The following is a 22,403-nucleotide window of genomic DNA, read 5'->3' as shown; positions in this document are numbered from 1 at the left end:
TCAGCCTCCCAAAGTGCTGGGATTATAGGCGTGAGCCACTATGCCCAGATGAATTCATTTTTAAACTATCATTTATTCATTTTTTTAGCACCAAGTGTGTGCCAGGCACTGTTCTAAGTGCTTTGCATAAACTTTCCTACTCAGTACATACTAGTATTATCTTCATTTCACAGATAAGGAAATGAAGACACAGAAAGGTTAAAACATTTGCCCAGAGTCAGAAGGCTGGAAAGCTAGTGAGTGCTCCCAGCCTTCCAAAGGCCCTTCTTTGCATCCCTGTAGAACTGAACTTCCAAGTCACTTCCTGTTGGGAATTTGAATAGGATGAGGTGGTACTGAGACTGCTACCAATGGGCCTGAGCCCATCTCACTGCAGCCAGCATTGACTAGCTTGGCACAATCATGCTGCCCCTCACCAGGGCCAGTATTCAGCTGCACCCACTGGTATACATGCCAGCTGTTCTGGCTGGGGTCCACTCTGATTGGTCACAGTGTGTTTTCTGATTGGTCACAGATACTGCTCTGATTGGTTGTCATGTCCATTCTGATTGGTTACAGTGTCTATTCTTTTTTTTTTTTTTTTTTTTTTGAGACACAGTCTTGCTCTGTTGCCCAGGCTGGAGTGCAGTGGTGCGATCTCGGCTCACTGCAGCCTCCACCACCAGGGTTCAAATGATTCTCGTGACTCAGCCTCCCAAGTAGCTAGGACTACAGGTGCATGCCACCATGCCTGGTTAATTTTTTTTGTATTTTTAGTAGAGATGGGGTTTTGCTATGTTGGCAAGGCTGGTCTCTAGCTCTTGACCTCAGGTGATCTGCCTGTCTCGGCCTCCCAAAGTGCTGGGATGACAGGCATGAGCCACTGCACCTGGCCATGGTATGTTTTCTGATTGGTCACAGAGACTGCTCTGATGGGTTGTCATGTCTATTTTGATTGGTTACAGTGTCCATTCTGATTGGTCACAGTGTCTATTCTGATTGGTAGCAGTGTCTATTCTGATTCATCAGAGCATCCATTCTAATTGGTTGGTGCCCATGCAGTGTTGGTTGTTAAATATTTTAATTATCATCCCTTCTCTAAATAGAGACCCTTCTGGCTAAGATCCATCCTCACCCAGGGCAGCATCTTTCCTGAAGCCCAGGCCCAGTTGGAGATCAGAATAGAGGCCCGTTGATGTAAATAGGGCAGCACAGAGCTAGAGCAATGAGCATGTGGCTTGGTTTGACCTCACATCCCACCTGGAGCCCTCTCATTGCAATAACTCTGGAAGCCATATGGGACTTTAACACAGTGCTTAGGAAACCCCCTATGTTCTTGTGTGCTTGTTGGATGAACAGAGCTCATGTGTGCACCTAAGGAAGCAAAATAATCCTTCATTTATTGACTCATCCTACTAATGTAATTGAGTGCCAGGTGTGGGGGAAGCAGCAGTAAATATGAAAGTCAGGTTTCCATTCTCATGGGGCTTACATCATAGTCATCAAAATCATCATCATCATCGTCATCACCATTATTCAAACAAGAACTATACTAGCTTGGTTTTTATTGGAAAGAATCCTGCCAGGGGCGGTGGCTCATGCCTGTAATCCCAACACTTTGGGAGGCCGAAGCAGGTGGATCACGAGGCCAGGAGTTCGAGACCAGTCTGGCCAATATGGTGAAACCCCATTTCTACTAAAAATACACAAATTAGCTAGGCATGGCGGTGGGCACCTGTAGTCCCAGCTACTCAGGAGGCTGAGGCAGAAGAATCGCTTGAACCCGGGAGGCAGAGGTTGCAGTGAGCCAAGGTCGTGCCACTACACTCTAGTCTGGGCAAAAAAGCGAGACTCCATCTCAAAAAAAAAAAAGAATCCTAATTTGTTGATTTAAGTCAGATTTTAAGAGTCAACCACAATATTTAGCATCCAGTCAGAACACCCATCAGCAAGCTGCAAGGGAGCCCCATCTTACCATGAACGGGCTGAGTTCTCAGGTTGGTTTGCAGGGTTCCAGCAGTCAGCAGCGCAGGTTGAAGGAACGGCTTCACTTGGTCCTGCTTAAAACAAGACCTGAAGATCATTCTCATGCATAAAAATCAGCCCACACCCTTAAAAGATGCTCCCTTTTAGTCCTCCTCCTGCCCCGACCATGATGTCCCTGGCAACTAAATGTGGTAATTTTTCAATTACAAATACTTAGGTTCTCAGGTAACACATGCACAGTATGAATAAGTTAGAATATGCACATGAACGGAGAGGACCCCAAAAAGACGAAATCACTCATTAACCTAATACTCAGGGATAATCACCATGAATATTTGAAGAAGGGGGCACATCCTTACATACTTCTTTCTATCTGTATCTGTATCCCTGTCTATATCCAGAATCAGGCTTCAGAGACTGAGTCTAAACTGACATAGTGTTACCAACCGCATGGCTGGTACCAACATTCTTCAATTTTTCTTACCCCACCTAGGAGCAGGAGTCACTTACACTGTGCTTTCGGGTGACGTAACCCTGGCTGAGTCCACCACCCAAAGGGGCTCACTACCGTACAATGTGACCCTGGACAGAGAAACCCAGAAACTGATGGGCCCTGGGAAGCACCGCCTGGAGATCCAAGCCACCAGCAACACCGCCACCTCCGCACTCTCCAGGAACGTCACAGTCTACTTGGTGGAGCTGCTTTCGGGGTTGCAGGCCTCCTGGACTTCTGACCACGTGGAGCTTGGACAGGACCTATCGATCAACGTCTCAGTGGCTCAGGGCACCCCAGAGGAGACGACCTTTGAGCTGGCAGGACTCAATGCAACCTTCTCCCACAAGCGAGTGAGCCCTGGGGAGCCATTTGGGATTTACCAGCTGGCTGTTCCCGTTGAAGGTACGTGGGGGTTGGTGGCTCCGCTTCCGATGCCCCTCCTCTTCCTTTTCTGACTTGGTGCCCAGGGTCCTGCCAGCCAGTTTTCCAGTGTGTCCTGGACATAGATGTGGTTTACAGATGCAAGTGATACCGTGCAGGTGTGGGGTTACCATGCCCTCTGCCTGGGTCACAAGAGAAGGAACAGCCAGATGTTATCTGCCGTCATGGAGTTTCCAGTTGCAGAGGTTCTCAGCGTTGCCACTTCTGACCTTTGGGGCTGGATCATTCCTGGCTACAGTTGGGGCCTGGTACTAAAGGAGTTTTAGCAGCATCCCTGGCTGTTATTCACTAGATGCTAGGAGCACCAGCACCCCAAGTCATGATGATAAAAACGTCAGATATTGCCAAATCACCCCCACTTAGGTCCCCTGTAAGATAGCAGGCATATTCAGATTTCTTCAAACATCCCTAGAGAAGAGTGTGGCTTGGGAAGCTGCAGGTGATGCCCTAGGGGCAAAGATAGGTGAAAACCAAGGATGGCAGAGACGGCGACGAAGCGAGGAAGCCTTGCCCGCCACGGGGTCTTAGGCTCTCACATACTCACACTTCCCCGGACGACGCTTTTATTAGAGGCTTATGTTCAAACATAAACAAGGCAGCACTGGAGTGGAAGTTCAGGGGCTGACTCTCTGAAGAGAGCTGCGAGGGCGTTTTTTTGCTGTTTGTTTGTTTTTGAGATTGAGTCTTGCTCTGTCGCCCAGGCTGGAGTGCAGTGGCACGATCTCAGCTTGCTGCAACCTCTGCCTCCTGGGTTCAAGCAATTCTTGTGCCTCAGTCTCCCAAACAGCTGGGATTACAGACGTGTGCTACCACGCCTGACATTTTTTTTTTTTTTTTTTAGTAGGGATGGGGTTTCACCATTTTAGCCCGGCTGGTCTCGAACTCCAGACCTCAGGTGATCCACCCGCCTTGGCCTTCCAAAATGCTGGAATTACAGGCGTGAGCCATTGCGCCCGGCCTGCCTTTTTATTTTATTTTATTTTTTTGAGACAGAGTCTCACTCTGTCGCCCAGGCTGGAGTGTAGTGGCATGATCTTGGCTCACTGCAACCTCCACCTCTGGGGTTCAAGTGATTCTCTTGCCTCAGCCTCTTAAGTAGCTGAGACTACAGGCATGCACCACCACGCCCGACAAATTTTTGTGTTTTTAGTGGAGATGGGTTTTCACTATGTTGGTCAGGCTGGACTTGAACTCCTGACCTCACATGATCTACCCGCCTAGACCTCCCAAAGTGCTGGGATTATGCCAGGCATGAGCCACTGTGCCTGGCATTCTTAGAGGAGGTAGGGCAGGAAAAGGGTGATGTTTAAGGTTGTGGGGGTGGGTAATTTTCAGCATCTGTGCAGTCTGGTCACATGCTTCTTGATGTGTGGTATGTCTCATTAGCATGTTAAATCTCCACGCTCGGGTATGATTTTTAGTATTACAATGAGGCAAAGGGTAAAGATTGGTGATTTTTCTGGTCTTCTGTGCATGCAGGCCACAGGGTTAACTCCCTTGAGTAAGATTTAAGGTGGGAGCTGTTTGTTTCAGTTTCTTCAAGGGCTGCAATCAGTGGGTGAGGTATCTTGAGCAACATTTATGGTGCAAGGTCTGGATGATCTGACTGGGGTCCGTGCCTGCCATGGGCCACCCTCCCCCCGCCAGCTTGTAGCAAAGTCCTCGATGAGGCAGGGCAGGGATCCAAGTCCCATCTCTAGCCTATCTCAGAAGTATTTGCCATGATGCTGACCGGAGGACAGACTGGCAGGCACCAGCCGGGGGGGTGAGGGGGTGGAGGCGGCCACAGTGCCCATCTGCATTTAATCTGGAAGGAACAGAGAGTCCTTGAGGGCCCTGTGATGAGATCAGCAGGCAGAAACGTGATGAGAATGGCAGAGTCTCCAGCCCATCCAGGACCTGCCCGTAGCTCCCCCTGGATCTCAGAGGTGCGATAGAAAACGGGTGACATTGTGCAGGTGTGGGGTTACCATGCCCTCTGCGAGCAACTCCACGAACCAGGTAGCAGAAGGCACGGTAGGATCGAGAAGAAAACCGCCGGGTCTTTGCCAGATGCCAAGGGTCCGGCTTGGAAGAGGGAAAGTCTAGAGGCTGCTGCAGCTGGAAAAATCACACCAGATGCAGATTTTGCTTTGTCACCTATAAAAATTACTCCTCCCGTAAAAGTCACTGCTATAAAGGTCACTCCACAGGGGAAGCTGATCCCTCTCTGATAAAATCTCCGCATGCCTTGTGACCTTCCTGCTCTCTATTAGATGATTAACAGACTTCTGCCCCTAAGGCCAACAGATTTGGACGACTCCAGAGGTGGAGGGGGTGGCAGGATGAAAAGAGAACGGGACAGGACAGGGACATTTGCACTTGGTGGTGCTGGCCTAGTCCTGGCTGGCCGGGTTCTTAGGACCTAGCAAATTTTTGAAGCTGCTTCTTTCTTTCCTTTCTTCTTTCTTACTTTCTCTTTTTCTCCCTCCCTCCTTCCCTCCCTTCCTTCCTTCTCTCTCTCTCTTTTTCTTTCTTTCTTTCTTGATGGAGTTTTGCTGTTGTTGCCCAGGCTAGAGTGCATTGGATCGGTGCAATCTCAGATCACCACAACGTCCGCCTCCTGGGTTCAAGCGATTCTCCTGCCTCAGCCTCCGGAGTAGCTGGGACTACAGGCATTCGCCACCACACCCGGCTAATTTTGTATTTTTAGTGGAGACGGGATTTCTCCATGTTAGTCAGGCTGGTTTTGAACTCCTGACCTTAGGTGATCTGCCTGCCTCGGCCTCCCAAAGTGCTGGGATTACAGGCGTGAGCCACTGCACCTGGCCAAGGCTGTCTCTTCCTTGCAGGAGCTTTTCTGGGTTGTTGGGAACCCCAGCTGGGCCTTATAGACCTTTGCTCCTGGGATTGTGGGGGATGCCTCCCTTTTAGCTGGCCACACGCCGTGGCTGCTTCTCCCTGGCCACCCCCCCTCTCTCTTTGAACTCTCCTCATTCCCTCTGCCCTCATCAGCACCCCTCTCCCCAAGACACACATCTGGTCAACAGAAAACTCTGACCATTTCTTGGCCAACTCCCAGCCAAATGCAGTTATTTCCCAGATGCAGAAATGCAGCCCCTTCCTCCCGCCCCCTCCCCACCTGCACGTCTTCCCATCACAGACTGTTCCTTCAAGGGCATGAGTACGGAGCCTGTCCACGCAGACCCCAAACAAACACAAACCAGTCTTTCCAAGGAAGGCTCCGCTCTGAAGCACTTCTCTCTGGGCTTGAGAAGACAGAACGTAGCCCCTCCCCACCACCCCTTCCCCATTAGCGAGAAGGGATGGGACACACATGCGTCTAAATAAACCTTCTTATAAATCCTCCTCCAGGCCTGGCCGACATGGCGAAACCCCATCTCTACTAAAAATACCAAAATTAGCTGGGCGTGGTGGTATGTGCCTGTAATTCCAGCTACTCGGGAAACTGAGGCAGGAGAATCACTTGAGCCTGGGAGGCGGAGGTTGTGGTGAGCTGAAACTGTGCCACTGCATTCTAGTCCAGATGATAAAGTGAGACCCTGTTGAAAAAAGGAAAAAATCCTTCTCCACTCTCTCCACCCTTCTCACAATCCCGCCATGTCTCTCCCTCCTGGAAATCCCGTCTTATCTATCGAGCACCTACTTCGCCATTGGAATTTAGCTCCAGCCCTAGCTCCATCCTGTGAACCATTTCTTTCTCTCCTGAGGTTGAAGTGGCCCCACCCAACGCCCACAATGCCCCTATGCCAATTCCTCCCATGGTTTGGCATTCACTGTTCTACGTGTCTACTACATGATAAGGCCCTTGAGGACAAGAAGCAAATCCCTTCATCTCTGTGTCCCCAGAGCCTTGCACTGTGCCTGGCATACAGCAGGGATTCCTTAAATGCTCAGAGGTGAAACATTTCGTTGGAGGCATCAGTGGACTAGAGAAGCAAGCTGGGTTCAAGCGGTCAAATTAATGACAGCTGTGACTCTGAGTCCTTTGTATTGCAGGCACCTTTCTGGTCACCATCCTGGTGAGGAATGCCTTTTCCACCCTGACTCTGGACATCGGGAACGTCACTATCACAGGCAAGGTGTTTCTGCAAGGGGGCGGAAAACCTTTTACCAGGAGTCCAGGCCATTGCACCTGCTTGGGCTCTAGTGAGGGGCCTTTCCAATCAGGGCTCTGAATATGTATCTTGCTCTACAGATGGTTAGAATCCTCCAGTTATTCTAAGGAGGCAATGATGTTTACAGTAAAACATTTAACCACTGATACAGAATCCTAAAACAAGAGTTTGCATTCACTATGATGCTTTAAGCTGCAAGTAACAGAAAGTCCAACCTAAGTGGCTTCAGATTTAGGGCTTTCTTGTCTCACATAAGAAGTAGGAGGTAAGCAGTTCCAGGGTTGGCTAGGTAGCTCAGTGATGCCAGCAAGAAACCAGCCTCAGTCCATCTTTCTGCTCTGCCATCCTTAGTGCCATGGGGCTGCCTTAGGGTTGTTGCTCAAGCAGTCAAAGTGACTGCTGCAATTCCAGACATTGCATGTCAACCCAGGTTATCCAGCAGTGGAGGAAGGGGGGTTTCCTCCTGTGCACCTCTTTTTATTAGGGTAAAAGTCTTTCCCACTCACTCTAAGCAATCATCATCTGAGGTATCATGACCAAAGTAGGGTCCTGTTTCCAGCTATAAAGTGCACTGGAAAAGCAGATATCCAGCATTTTCAGGTTCTGTGGGAGAAGCTGGATTCTAGCTGCCAGGAGGAAAGCTGGGATGACGGCTGGCGGGGAGCTAGGTGACAGTAGCCATCACCGAGTTAGAGTTCACTAGAATATGTTTGCTAGGACAATTCAAGTAGCAATGGACAGAAAAGAAGCTCAAACTAGCTTGGGTCAAAAGGAAATTTTATCAGCTCAGAAAATGAAAAGCCAGCTGGGCACATGGCTCATGCCTGCAATCCCAGCACTTTGAGAGGCTGAGGCAGTGCATCACTTGAAGTCAGGAGTTCGAGACCAACCTGGCCAACATGGCAAAACTCCGTCTCTACTAAAAATACAAAAATTAGCTGGGTGTGGTGGTGCGTACCTATAATCCCAGCCACTCAGCACAGGAGAATCGCTTGAACCTGGGAGGTGCAAGTTGCAGTGAGCCGAGATTGTGCCACTGCACTACAGCCTGGATGACAAAGCTAGACTCCATCTCAAAAATATATATATATATACATATATATTTATATTTCAGAAACATCAATTGAGTGAACCTTTTTCCATTATTTAAAGTTGACACACTAACATTCTTCCTAGATGTAGTTTACAAAGCAATTCTATAAACAGCACTGCATTCAGTCTTCCCAGAGCCCTAAGAAATAGGGATGGCCTCCACGCATTTTTACAGATGAGGAAACCAAGACTCAGAGAGGGTAAGTCACCCGCCCAGTTCACGTAGCCAATAGGAGGCCAGTAAGAGAATCCGAAAACACAGCATAGTGTGAGGTGCCGACTCCACCCACTTGCCAGAGGTGAACATGCTCATTTCTCCTCACTCTATATTTGGTAGCATCAGGTTTATAGCTTGGTGTGAATATTTATACCATGGAAAGTGACAAACGCTACAAATCAGGGCTCCTCACTCCCATCTCCTTTACTGGTAGTTAAACATTAGCAGTGCAGGCCAGGCATGGTGGCTCACACCTGTAATCCCAGCACTTTGGGAGGCCGAGATGGGTGGATCACCTGAGGTCAGGAGTTCAAGGCTAGCCTGGCCAACATGGTGAAACCCCATTTCTGCTAAAAATAAAAAGAATTAGCTGGGTGTGTTGGGGGGTGCATGTAATCCCTGCTACCCGGGAGGCGGAGGCAGGAGAATCGCTTGAACTTCAGAGGCGGAGGTTGCAGTGAGCCGAGATTGTGCCACTGGGTGGAAAAGAAAATGGCAGTGCACAGCTGCATCTGTCTGAATCTAAATCTTGTGTTTTATCTGCACTGGCAGCTGCCTGTTTCTCAACTACCTAAGAGAGGTCTTTAGTCCAGAGGTGGACATGATGGCTCACTTTTAATCCATTTCCCTATGACCTGAATGTTTGCTATGCTCCCTGAAACCATTTTCAGACAGGCTGATGCCCCTGGGGGCATTTTCTGTATGACTCTCTGACTCTACTTTTTGACAACATTTTATAAGGTTTCCAACCAAAGCTTGATACCCATTCCTGCTGTATTCACAGCCCCTTCCAATCTCCGAGAACCATCTGGGACAAATGCTGAAGGAAAGAATGTGAGTTTTTTTTTTTTTTTTTTAAACATATAACCTCACAAGGAAAAGATGTTCAAGCTCTCGGTTTTAGTTTTGAGTTTTGGTTTGTCAGTACCAATAGCCAGAGCACTAAGAATCCCTGAGGCGTCTTCCATTTGAAAAGAGTCCCAAAATGACTGAATTCAAACAAAACATGTTGTCTAATCACAACAGAGTTACGCTGTAAATTGATAATAAGCTGTGTAGGATATGCAGATATCTGTTAGATATCTTGGCAATTAAAAAGCACACTTCTAAAAAAATCAACAGATCAAGAAGAAATCACAAGGGAAATTACAGACTATTTCTAACTGGATGATAATGACAGTACAACCTATGCAAATTTGTGGAATGCAGCTAAAGCAGTGCTCAGAGGGAAATGTATCGCTTTTAATGCTTATATTAGAAAGCAGAGGCCCGGCGTGGTGGCTCACACTGTAATCCCAGCAGTTTGGGAGGCCGACGCGGGCAGATCATGAGGTCAGGAGTTCAAGACCAGCCTGGCCAATATGGTGAAACTCCATCTCTACTAAAAATACAAAACTTAGTCCGGTGTGGTGGCACGCACTTTTAGTCCCAGCTACTCAGGAGGCTGGAAGAATCGCTTGAACTCAGGAGGCAGACATTGCAGTGAGCTGAAATTATGCCACTGCACTCCAGTCTGGGTGACAGAGTGAGACTTCATCTCAAAAAAAAAAAAAAAAAAAAGAGAAAAAGTAGGAAAAAAGAAAACAGGCCCACGCTCTTTAGTTTTTTATAACATCACTAAGTTCATCTCTTTGCTGTTGACGTTGTCATGTATGCAGTTATTCTATAACAAAGACTTATTATGCATCTACAATGTTCAAGGCTTAGTATTAGGGGCTGGGAATGCCATGGTGAATAAGCACATATAGTCCCTGCCTTCATGAAGCTTGCTGAGTGTTACTAATGAACATATTGGCCAGGTACGGTGGCCCATGGCTATAATCCCAGCACTTTGGGAAGTCGAGGTGGGAGAATCACTTCAATCCAGGAGTTTGAGACCAACCTGAGCAACAAAGTGAGACCCCCATCTCTACCAAAAAAATGAAAAATAAAAATAAAAATTAGCCAGGCATCAAGGTGCATGGCTGTGGTCCCAGCTACTTGGGAGGCTGAGGTGGGAGGATAGCTTGAGCCTGAGAGGCTGAGGCTGTAATGAGCCATGGCTGTGCCACTGCACTCCAGCCTGGAGGACAGAGTAAGACCCTGTTTCAAAAACAAAAAGAACACCAAAAACTCTGACAAACAAATTATCATAGAATTAGGAATTGTGATAAGTGTCTAATAAGAACCGGTAGGCGCAGTGATAGTAATGAACAGGGTGGTCTGGCTGATGTGATTGGACATGGCCTCTCCAGAGGTGATGTGTAAGTGGACGCATGAAGACAAGCCAGACAGCCATGCTGGAAAGCAGAACAGGAGCTTTCTGAGTGGGCAGAGATCAGAGGCAGGCAATGGCCTGAGGCCAGTCTGGCTGGAGCCTGGTGGAGAAGAGGGATGGAGGAGATTACAGAGACATGGACAGAGGCCAGATCACGCGGGGTCTTAGGGGCCAAGGCAAGAAGTTTAGATTTTATTCTCAGACCACGGGAGGCTCCTGAGGGTTCAGTTCCACCGTAGCCCCGTGTTATTTCAGGTCAGGACTTTGGGGCTTGAGCAAGAGGCTCCACAGCCTGAGCTGTTTAACGAGTCCCAGCAAAACTTACTCCGGGAACACCCGTGTGCCCCCAGCCCACACTCAGAATAACGTGACTTACCCAGGGATCCTGAGCCACCGACTCCACGCCCCATGAGGGGAAGAAAGCCAGGGGGATTGGCTAGGGTCTGTCTCCACTCCACACCTTACACTGTGGCTACTCTTGGTGCAGACTGCTCTGGGGTGAAAGGGGGTGCCAACAGCACCCCACAGTGAGGCTGAGCTACCCTAGCTGGAGTCTCACCAGCCGGCTGCTTTTTCTGCAGAAAGAAGGTGGCGACATGAAGGTGTATATCCAACCTGGTCCATACGTGGATCCTTTCACAGCAGTGACCCTGGACTGGCCGGACAATGACAAGGATTTACGCTTCCAATGGTCATGTGGTGGGTGACGATACAGTTCTTGAATTGTCCTGTTTCACCAACAAGTGGTGAGCAGCAGTCAGATTTTGCTGTTCTTTTTCTTAATCTTCACACCAGCTTTCCCTATGCCTGACATTTTTGTGTAACTTGTACTTCCCAGAGCTTGCAAATTCCACGGAAATAGGAGGTGAGGCCGGGCGTGGTGGCTCGTGCCTGTAATCCCAGCGATTTGGGAGGCCAAGGCAGGTAGATCGCTGGAGGTCAGGAGATTGAGACCAGCCTGATCAACGTGGCGAAATCCTGTCTCTACTAAAAATACAAAAATTAGCCAGGCATGGTGGTGCGCACTGCAATTCCAGCTACTCAAGGCGGCTGAGGCAGGAGAATTGTTTGAATCTGGAAGGTGGAGATTGCAGTGAGTCAAGATCGCATCACTGCACTCCAGCCTGTGAGACAGAGCAAGACTCCATCTCTAAATAAAGAAAGAAAGAAAGAAAAAAGAAAGAAAGAAAGAAAGAAAAGAAATAGGAGGTGGGAGAAAGCAGTGACCGAACACTGGCACTGAATGCAGGCAGTGAGGGGATCTAAAGGATTTTAAAACAACAATAAAACCTGAACAGCTGGTCCACAAGCTGGCATTTCCAAACAGCAGGGATGCAATGCTCCTCCCCTCTCATGTGAACTCCTCCCCTTACCCCAGCCCCTTGGTATATCCCTAGGGAGAGAATCTAGAAGGAGGAAGTGAGTCAGGAATTTTCCAGCAAACCAAAATGGCAGCACTAGCACTCACATTGTAGCAATGGTATCCTCGTTTTTTACAGGCATATATCTTAGCTACATCACATTCTTTTACCTTTTAGAAATAAAATAAATGGGCCAGGTGCGGTGGCTCATGCCTGTAATCCCACCACTTTGGGAGGCCGAGGAGGGTGGATCACCTGAGGTCGGGAGTTTGAGAACAGCCTGGTCAACATGGTGAAACCCCATCTCCACTAAAAATACAAAAATTGGCTGGGCATAGTGGTGCGTGCCTGTAATCCTAGCTACTCTGGAGGCTGAGGCAGGAGAATCATTTGAACCCAGGAGGCGGAGGTTTCAGTGAGCCGAGATCACGTCATTGCACTCCAGCTTCAGCAACAAAAGTGAAACTCCATCTCAATTAATCAATCAATCAATCAATAATAAAAGTGATATTACAAAAAAATTTAAAATCTCCATTTGGAGCTGATGTTATTATTCATAACCCCCTTCTTCTAAAAACCTGAAACCAGAAGGTAGCAGTGTCTGCCAAGTTCAGGGTTCCTGGTGGATAACAATGTCTGTCCCTTTCTCTCAGGGCATTGCTGGGTTCAGTGGAGCCGCTGTGCTGAGAGGCAGCTGCTTCGCACAGACCAGAGGGAGCTGGTCGTTCCAGCATCCTGCCTGCCGCCACCTGATTCTGCTGTCACCCTGCGCCTGGCTGTTCTGAGAGGCCAGGAGCTGGAGAACAGGGCGGAGCAGTGCCTCTACGTGTCTGCACCCCGGGATCTCAGGCCTCGAGTCAGGTGGGGCACGTGGGCGGTTCCTCCAGGGTCCTGATTCATGCAATCAGCCAACACTTACTGAGGACCCACTCAGCTTGTGGCTGCCTTTGGGTAGGGCTTGGTGGTCTCTGTTGTCATAGGGGTTAGTTACCACTTGGTGATCAGCACTGCTGGGCATGAAGGAAGGAAGGGAGAGAGGGCACTTCTAGGAAAACTGCCCTGACTGGGGGTCAGAGAGGCTTCTCTCAGAAACTGCAGCTCAGCAGAGATTTTCAGGAGGAGGAATTCACAGAGCAGGGAAGGGGCAGCTGGAGGGGGAACAGAGCAGGCAAAGGGAGGGAGCAGAGAATCATCAGGGAGTGAAAGAGGCTAGTGTCCTGAGGATGGAGAAGACAGAGGCGGAAGGAGCTGGTAGTGTAGGCAGGGCCTGGCTCAGGTGGGGCCTTGCAGGTCATGTCAAGATTTTAGCCTTTTTCCTAAGAGTGATACAGAGAAACCACCTGAGAGTTCTTTTTTTAAGATGGAGTCTCGCTCAGTCTCCCAGGCTGGAGTGCAATGGCACCATCTCAGCTCACTGCAGCCTCTGCCTCCCAGGTTCAAGCAATTCTCGTGGCTCAGACTCCTGAGTAGCCGGGATTACAGGCACGTGTGTCTGGGATCACACCACACCCAGCTAATTTTTGTATTTTTTGTAGAGGTGGGGCTTCACGATGTTGGATAGGCTGGTCTTGAACTCCTGACCTCAGGTGATCCACCTGCCTCAGCCTCCCAAATTGCTGGGATAACAGGCCTGAGCCACCACATCCAGCCAAGCATCCAAGAGTTCTAAGCATGTTGCTTCAAAATGCTCTGGTGGCTCCGTGCAGAATGACTTGGAAGAGGGCAAGGGAAGACACAGGGAGATTGCTCAGGCTCTGGCAGGAGTCAAGGTAAGGAGCTCAAGGTAGCTTGGCCTATCCGCCAGTCCCTGCAGGAAGCAGAGGCCTCAACCAAACCAGGAATGAATGGAATAGAGCTGAGGGAAGGGACTGTTTACAGGAAAGGGCAGGAATAAGGGAACGAAGTAGGGGCGAGAAGGCAGGACTACAACCAGGGGAAGCCATTGTCGGCCCCAGGACTGCAGGGGTAAGACAGTGGGATGGCATTACTAGAAACCCCTGGAAGCTGTCGCTGTGGGAAAGGGACCTCCCAGAGGGAGCTGTGGCCTTGGTTGGAGGAGCACAGCCTCTCCCACCTGCAGCCCATCGGGAAAATGAGCCAGGAAAGCAGTGACTAAACGCCCCAGTGTCTCTCCTCTCACCCTCCAATCCTCTATCAATGCTTCCCATTGGCTGGACCCAATCAGAAGCTGGAAGGTACGGCAGCTCGGGTGACGCAGTCTCTGGAGCTCAGTCTCCCAGGTCAGAGCCGCAAGTTGGTGGAGACTGGAATGGAGAGGCAGATAGAGAATCTCCAGCACACGCGGACTAGGACAGACATGAGGAGAGAAGTAGGAAGATTCAAGAGCTATTGTCAAGTTCAGGTCAAATGGGTACCTGGGGGACCGTCCTGTGGAGGACAGGTCTATGCAAACCTACCCCCAAAGTCCGAGGAAGCAGAGAGGCCAAAGAAGGAAGCTGCCACATTTAGTTTCCGAGAAGGAAACATTTCATAGAGACCTGTGAACAGAAACCACAATATCCAGGGTAGCTGCAAGACAAGACGCTGAATGCCAGCCCCCTTACCCCAGAACCAGGGCTTAGATACCATGGGGAAGGAATGTGTGGGACAATGGTAGGGAAAGGCGAGAACACTATGTGAATCTCTTTAAGGGCAGGACGCACAGTAAGTACTTGCTCTTACACAAAGAACTGGAGAGAGAAGAGGAATCTTAGAGGCATTCCTGAAATTGGGGTTAATCAATAGTCAACATGGCAGATTAGCATCCAAGATAGAGTCACTTTGGCTTTTGTAGAGACATTATAGAGAAGGCCGAGAGTTTGGATCCAGACATACTGGCTCACATTCTATCTGCCCACTTAGAAGTTCCATCACTTAGGACAAATCACATAAGCTCTTGGGGCCTGGTTTGCTCATCTGTGATGTGGGGATTCTAATATGTCACTCTAATACTGTGAGCATTGGACAGGCACTGTGATACAAGGCAAGTAATGTGTGTATGGCAGGCACGCTGTTAAACCACAGCATTAGTTTACTACTATCTGAACTAAAAAGAATCACAGAAATTACCTAGGCTATCCCCTCATTTTGCAGGTGAGGAAATGGTAAACTGAGGCTTAGAGAGTTTAAGTGACGTGGCCGGGCACAATGGTTCATGCCTCTAATCCCAGCACTTTGGGAGGTCAAAGCAAGTGGATCACATGGTCAGGAGTTTGAGACCAGCCTGACCAACATGGTGAAACCCCATCTCTACTAAAAATACAAAAATTAGCCAGGTGTGGTGGCAGGCGCCTGTAATCACAGCTACTCGGGAGGCTGAGGCAGGAGAATTGCTTGAAACCAGAAGGCAGAGGTGCATTGCACTCCAGCCTGGGAGACAGAGTGAGACTCCATCTGAAAAAGAAAGAAAAAGAAAAGAAAAACGGTCATTTCCTACCCTCTCAAAGGACTTGAGAACAGGGCAAAAGACCAGCCAGTGGTCACAATGCCTGTCTGAGTGCATTTTGCATTGTTACAAAGGAATATCTGAAGCTAGATAATTTATAAAGAAAAAATGTTGACCGGGCACAGTGGCTCGTGCCTGTAAATCCCAGCACTGTGGGAGGCTCAGGGGTAGATCACTTAAGGCCAAGAGTTCGAGACCAGCCAGGCCAACATAGCAAAACACTGTCTCTACTGAAAATACAAACAAATTAGCTGGGCATGGTGGTACACGCCTGTAATCCCAGCTATTTAGGAGGATGAGGCAGGAGAATTGCTTGAATCTAGGAGGCAGAGGTTTCAGTGAGCTAAGATCATGCCACTGTACTCCAGCCTGGTCGACAGAACCAGACTCTGTCTCCAAAAAAAAAAAAAAAAGAAGAAGAAGAAAGATTATTTGGCTCATGATTCTTATGGTTGGGAAATTCAAGACTGCAACCTTCACCTCCCAGGTTCAAGCAATTCTCCTGCATCCATCTCCGGAGTAGCTGGGATTATAGGCACTCGCCACCATGCCCGGCTAATTTTTTTATTTTTAGTAGAAATGGAATTTCACCATGTTGGCCACGCTGGTCTCAAACTCCTGACCTCAGATGATCTGCCCTCCTTGGCCTCCCAAAGTACTGGGATTACAGACATGAACCACTGCGACTGGCCATCTTTTTAACAACCAGCTCTGGGGTCACTAGTAGAGCAGGAACTCACTCCTGAGGGAGGGCATTCATCCATTCCTGAGGAATCTGCCCCCATGACCCAAACACCTCCCATTAAGCCCCGCCTCCAACATTGGGACTCATATTTCAAGGTGAGGTTTCAGGGGACAAACGTCCAGATGATAGCAATGCCTGGGGGAGCTTCCTCACTCTGTCCTCTGTCTGCCTTTCAGCTGTGAGAGGAACTGCAGGCCAGTTAATGCCAGTGAAGACATTCTGCTCAGGGTCACCATGGGAGAGGACTCCCCAGTGACTGTGTTCAGCTGGTATTTAGACAACACCCCAGCAGAGAAGGTGAGCACTGCAACAGCCACTCAAGAATGGAGGCCGGGCGCGGTGCCTCACGCCTATAATCCCAGCACTTTGGAAAGCCGAGGCGGGTGGATCACGAGATCAGGAGTTCAAGACCAGCCTGGCCAAGATGGTGAAACCTCGTCTCTACTAAAATACAAAAACTAGTCGGGCATGGTGGCAGGCGCCTGTAATTCCAGGTGGGAGGCTGAGGCAGAGAATTGCTTGAACCTGGGAGGTGGAGGTTGCAGTGAGCCGAGAGCGCCCCACTGCACTCCAGCCTGGGTGAAGAAGCAAGATTCCGTCTCAAAAAAAAAAAAAAAATAGAATGGAAATCTCCCTTGCACTTTCAGCACACCCATGTCTCATGCCCAGTACAGGGCGAGGATTGGATCCGCTCCATGCAGAGCCTGTGGTGTGGGAATCGGGGTATTGGGCTGGGGAGAAAATCAGGGAATTGACAGCAGGGCGAACAGGCACAAGGGAGCAAGAGCTCTGGAGAAACTGTGCAGCGGGTGCTGCTGGCATCCCAGCCAAGTCCCACTTCCCAGGTGGACAGTCCCAACTCCGGCTTTCATAGACTGGCCACTGGCCAACAACTGACGGGTGGAGGGTCTAACAGCCCAGCCTCCCTGTCCCCAAGTAGGGTGATTTCAGTGAGGCAACTTACACTGCAGAGCTCCCGTGCAACCAGGCTGAGGCTGGGTGCCTCCCGTAACTGTTTCTTGCCTCATTTTGTTCTCTGCTGTTTCTCTCTCCACTACTTTTTCTCTTTCTCCACTGCTTTTCCCTGAGAGCCCTCCTTCAATAAATAACCCACATACAAGGCCAGGTGCAGTGGCTCATGCCTGGAACCCCGGCACTTTGGGAGGCAGAGGCAGGCAGATCAGCTGAGGTCAGGGGTTCGAGAACAGCCTGGCCAACATGGTGAAACCCTGTCTCTATTAAAAATACAAAAACATTAGTGGGGCATGGTGGAGGTTACCTGTAATCCTAGCTACTCAGGAGGCTGAGGCACGAGAATTGCTTGAAACTGGGAGACGGAGGTTGCAATGAGCCAAGATCATGCCACTGCACTCTAGCCTGGGCAGCAGAGTGAGTGAGACCCTGTCTCAAAAATATTTTCTTTTCTTTTCTTTTTTTTTTTTTTTTGAGACGGAGCCTTGCTCTGTTGCCAGGCTGGAATCCAGTGGTGCAATCTCAGCTCACTGTAACCACTGCCTCCTGGGTTCAAGTGACTCTCCTGCCTCAGCCTCCCTAGTCACTGGGATTACAGGTGTGTACCACCATGCCTGGCTTATTTTTTGTATTTTTAGTAGAGACGGCATTTCACAATGTTGGCCAGGCTGGTCTCGAACTCCTGACCTCAGGTGATCTGCCCACCTTGGCCTCCCAAAGTGCTGGGATTACAAGTGTAAGCCACTGTGCCCGGTTCAAAAATAAATAATAACCTACACACAAATCCTCATCTCAGGCTCTGCTTCTGGGGAATCCAACCCAAGACAAGCACCCCAATGAGGCTGGAAAGTGTATCTTCCAGGTGACTCCTCGGGGAGCTGGAGCTGCCTGTCTTCCGTTCATCAGCAATAAATCTGAAAGGCTGCCTAGCACTCAGAAGCTACTGCCCTGCTGCAGTCCAGTGGCCTGGCTGTGGCATCAGGAGCCCTGGGCGATGCTCTCTTTCAGGCTGAGACCCTCCCAGATGCCTGCAGACTCAGAGGATTTTGGCCAAGTTCCTTAACCCTCCTCCAGAGCAACACCTCCACACTGAGGCTGAACAGCTCCTTTCTGCAGACCCGGGGAGAGGTCATCCGAATCAGAGCCACAGGTGCGAAGCCTCCTTTTCATCTCTTCTCAGGGAACCCAGATACACCCAGAAACACTCAGATATTGGGCATCAGTTTATTTTTCTTTTTTTCTTTTAAATATTCAAATAGAGAGATGGAGCCTCACTATATTGCCCAGGTTGGTCTTGAACTCCTGGACCCAAGCCATCCTCCTGCCTCAGCCTCCTAAAGTGCTGGGATTGCAGGTGTGTGTCACCACGCCCAGCCAGGGCATCAGCTTAGTGCAGAGGCCACGGCGCAGGCTCTGGTGTGAATTGCACCACTGCCACTTTCTACCAGGGAGACTTTAGGCAGAGGATTTCGCCTCTCTGTGCCTCAGTTTCCTCACATGTAAACTGGAATAATCAAAATGCCTGCCTCAGAATGGTTATTTTGCAGGATGAATGAGATCACCCCAGTGTCACAAGCAGGTCATTCTGGGGTCGTGCAACCTGCATGCTCTGCCAGGATTCTTCAGGGCTTCTCATTTAAAAGAAGCCCAGTGTGGGAAACACAGCTTCCCCCAAAAAACAAACAACGGAGTTGATGATTCTTTTTAGGAAAGATGACTTTGCTTCCATGTTTCCCGAAGTGGCCCACAGACCGTGCACATCAGGATAAACTAGAGTGTTAGTTAAAAATGCACACTCTCGGGTCCACCCCAACTTTCTGAATTAGGTCTAGGCCAAAGAATGAGTTTTTATGGGTTAAAATTCTCTTCATGCCCAACTCTTCCAGGCATGCGCTCTCTGAAAGCCTAGGGGGCTACTCCAGGTGATGTGGGATGTGACTATACGACTACTGGTGGCTCTTTACAGTGACCTGGGAGCCTGGGAAGACTGTGCTTCAGAGTAGGCTCAGCCTGTTTCCACATACTGGCTCTGGTCCATCCTGGTTCCACGATTTTGAGCATGTAAACTCCCACCTCACGAGATCTCCGTAGGGAAGCTGTTATCATCAGCCCCATTCCACAGATGAGGAGCTCACTCTTGAAAAGGTCAAGTTCTCAGCCCAGGTGCAGTGGCTCATACCTGTAATCCCAGTACTTTGGAAGGCTGAGGTGGGAGAATCCCTTGAGGCCAGAAGTTTAAGACCAGCCCTGGCAACAGAGCAAGACCCTGTCTCTACAAAAATTAGAAAATTAAAGGCGGGGCACAGTGGCTCACGCCTATAATCCCAGCACTTTGGGAGGCCAAGGCAGACAGATCACAAGCTCAGGAGTTCGAGGCCAGACTGACCAACATAGTGAAACCCCGTCTCTACTAAAAATACAAAAATTAGCTGGGCATGGTGGCGCCCACCTGTAGTCCCAGCTACTCAGGAGGCTGAGGCAGAATGGCTTGAACCTGGGAGGCGAAGGTTGCAGTGAGCCAAGATCACGCCACTGCACTCCAGCCTGGGTGAAAGAGTGAGACTCCCTCTCAAAGAAGAAAATTAGCCAGCCATGATGGTGCACTCCTGTGTTCCCACTTATTCAAGAGGCCAAGGCAGTAGAATCACTTAAGCCTGCGAGTTCAAGCCTACAGTAGGCTATGTTTGCAGAACTGTACTCCAGCCTAGGCGACAGAGCAAGACCCTATCTCTAAAAGGAAAAAATGATAAGAAAAAAAATTGGAAAAGAAAAGGTCAAGTCCAAGGTCACTTGGTTAGCAAATGTCAGAACTAAAATTCAAGCTCAGGTCCATCTGATTCTCTTCCTCTATCTTGCCCAGTTTCTCAGAGCGAGGCCCTGGGATCCCTTGCATCAGGGAGAGTTGTTTGGGGTTTAGTTGTTTAGTTGTTTATTTGTTAGATATGTGAATTTCCGGGCTCTCCCCGGAATCTCCAGAGACATCTGAGGCTTTGGGTTTGAAGTAGGGCCCAGGAATCTTTGTGTTTAATGAGCTCCTGGGGCGATTTAACAGCGGGATGGAGTCTGTGGGCCCCTATGGCTCCCTGAGCATGATCTGCCTTCACTCCCAGCATTGACCAGCCATGCCTATGGGGAGGACACCTATGTGATCAGCACCCTGCCTCCCCCCGAGGTGCCTGCCTGCACTATTGCCCCAGAGGAGGGTACCGTTCTGACGAGCTTTGCCATCTTCTGCAACACCTCCACAGCCCTGGGACCCTTGGAGTTCTGCTTCTGTCTGGAATCAGGTACTGGCTGAGGACTCTGCTCTTCCCTCAGCTCCTGGGCTCATCTTCTTGCAGAACAGGGGCCTGTTCTCTCTGGGAGCTGCAAAGAATGTGTTCTGTGTGTGAGATGTTGGCAGGATGAGGGCTCCCCCAAATCTCAACCCCTAGCCCCAAGACACTGACCCAGCCATCGATCCACAGAGACATGAGAAGTTGGACTCATCAGTAGCTCTTCCACAACAGAAAGCCAAAATCCATTGTCCTAGCACGGGGGACATTGATGGAGTGAAATGAATAAGGATACCCAAAAGTATGACCATGTGGGGTCGTCACCAAGACACCATCCTCCCCCCACCCCCTCCCCTACACACTCGGAGTAGTTGGGACTTCCGGAAGCCTAGAGCTATTCAGGAAGACAGAGATGGGTCTGGTTAACAGAATCTTCAACAATTTCATTGACACTGCTTTGCAGGTGGCCCCAGGGAATGGGTGATATTGCAGGACGAACTGAGCTGAAAGAACATTTTTGCAGAGGTGTACAGGTGACAAACATGGAAGGCCCCATCCACAATGTGGAAAACTCTGCACAGTCTCCCTGCTGTCACCCTAACCACCCACACCCTGGGACAGCCAAAGGCATTAATTAGCAGGAGAGATGGGGGAGCTGCTCACATTGCATTTATTCTTCCATTTGGGGAGTGATTGGCCCTTGGAGGGCTCAAAGGCTCATCTGAGTTCTTATCTCCTCCCAGTGGGCTTTGTTTTTTTGTTTTGTTTTGTTTTGTTTTTGAGACAATCTCACTCTTGTTGCTCAGGCTGGAGTGCAGTGGTGTGATGTCGCTCACTGCCATCTCTGCCTCCTAGCTTCAAGCGATTCTCCTGCCTCAGCCTCCTGAGCAGCTGGGATTACAGACACCCACCACCTCACCAGGCTAATTTTTGTATTTTTAGTGGAGATGAGGTTTCACCACGTTGGCCAGGCTAGTCTCAAACTCCTGACCTCAGGTGATCCACCTACTTTGGCCTCCCAAAGTGCTGGGATTCCAGGCGTGAGTCACTGCACCCGGCAGGGCTTTGGCACTTTGTGGTCTGAAAATGCTCTAGTCAGACTGTAATTTTCCTCCAAAGTCAGGCACCAAGAGTGTTGCCAGGATGCTCCCCCAAAACCCAGCATAAAACATCACAGTGACATAAACACTGCACCTTGAATGGGGAAAAGTGCACATCAGCTATTATAAGACCCAAGGGAGTGTGGTTTTCACAGGTGCCCTAATAGATGTGAAAACACCCAGCTCTTAAGAGGATTGTGAATGGGGCTGGGCCTGGAAGGAGAAAGATCAAGCAAGGTAAATGGGTTTATTTCAAACCTGCATGCCCCCAGAGGGAAAGGCCAGAACAGCTGCTCTAATGCCAACAGGCTATTCTGCTTTAGTACCTCTCCTGCCTCATCCAAGCGAGCAGGGAGGCAGGAAAGTGTGGCTCTAGAAAAAGGAGTTCCAGGCTAGGCGCGGTGGCTCATGCCTGTAATCCCAGCACTTTGGGAGGCCAAGATGGATGGATCACCTGAGGTCAGGAGTTCGAGATCTAATTTTTACATGTTTTGTAGAAACAAGGTCTTCCTAAGTTGCCCAGGCTGGTCTTGAACTCCTGGCCCCTGAGCTAATTTTCAAGTTGTCATTGTTGCTCCTCCTCCCCCTCCTTCTTCTTTTTCTTCCTCGGGCGGATCACAAGGTCAAGAAATCGAGACCATCCTGGCCAACATGGTGAAACCCCATCTCTAAAAAACAACAACAACAACAAAAAAAAACAACAGGCCGGGCATGGTGGTTCATGCCTGTAATCCCAGCACTTTGGGAGGTCAAGGTGGACAGATCACGAGATCAAGAGATTGAGACCATCCTGGCCAACATGGTGAAACCCCATCTCTACTGAAAATACAACAATTAGCCGAGTGTGGTGGCACGCACCTGTAATCCCAGCTACTCGGGAGGCTAAGGCAGGAGAATTGCTTGAACCCAGGAGGCAGAG

At 49.5% G+C, this 22,403-nt stretch overlaps 1 protein-coding gene across 3 annotated transcripts in view; it reads left to right on the top strand.

The window, feature by feature from the left end:
• LOC105726514 (polycystin-1-like protein 2) overlaps positions 1–22,403 on the top strand; it is a 99,179-nt gene that overhangs the window by 19,391 nt on the left and 57,385 nt on the right. For all 3 annotated transcript variants that reach the window (XM_064382956.1, XM_064382957.1, XM_064382958.1), the window contains exons 7-14: positions 2,459–2,863; positions 6,902–6,979; positions 9,114–9,163; positions 11,168–11,285; positions 12,601–12,808; positions 16,314–16,434; positions 18,118–18,259; positions 20,220–20,396. In XM_064382956.1, the coding sequence (XP_064239026.1) occupies positions 2,459–2,863; positions 6,902–6,979; positions 9,114–9,163; positions 11,168–11,285; positions 12,601–12,808; positions 16,314–16,434; positions 18,118–18,259; positions 20,220–20,396 (1,299 nt within the window). The remainder of the gene's footprint in view (positions 1–2,458; positions 2,864–6,901; positions 6,980–9,113; positions 9,164–11,167; positions 11,286–12,600; positions 12,809–16,313; positions 16,435–18,117; positions 18,260–20,219; positions 20,397–22,403) is intronic.

The sequence above is a fragment of the Aotus nancymaae genome, unplaced genomic scaffold (genome assembly GCF_030222135.1).
Source record: "Aotus nancymaae isolate 86718 unplaced genomic scaffold, 86718_ANA_hifiasm-v0.15.2.pri h1tg000030l, whole genome shotgun sequence".
Classification (NCBI taxonomy): Eukaryota; Metazoa; Chordata; class Mammalia; order Primates; family Aotidae; genus Aotus; species Aotus nancymaae.
This window is presented reverse-complemented; position numbering and strand designations above follow the sequence as displayed.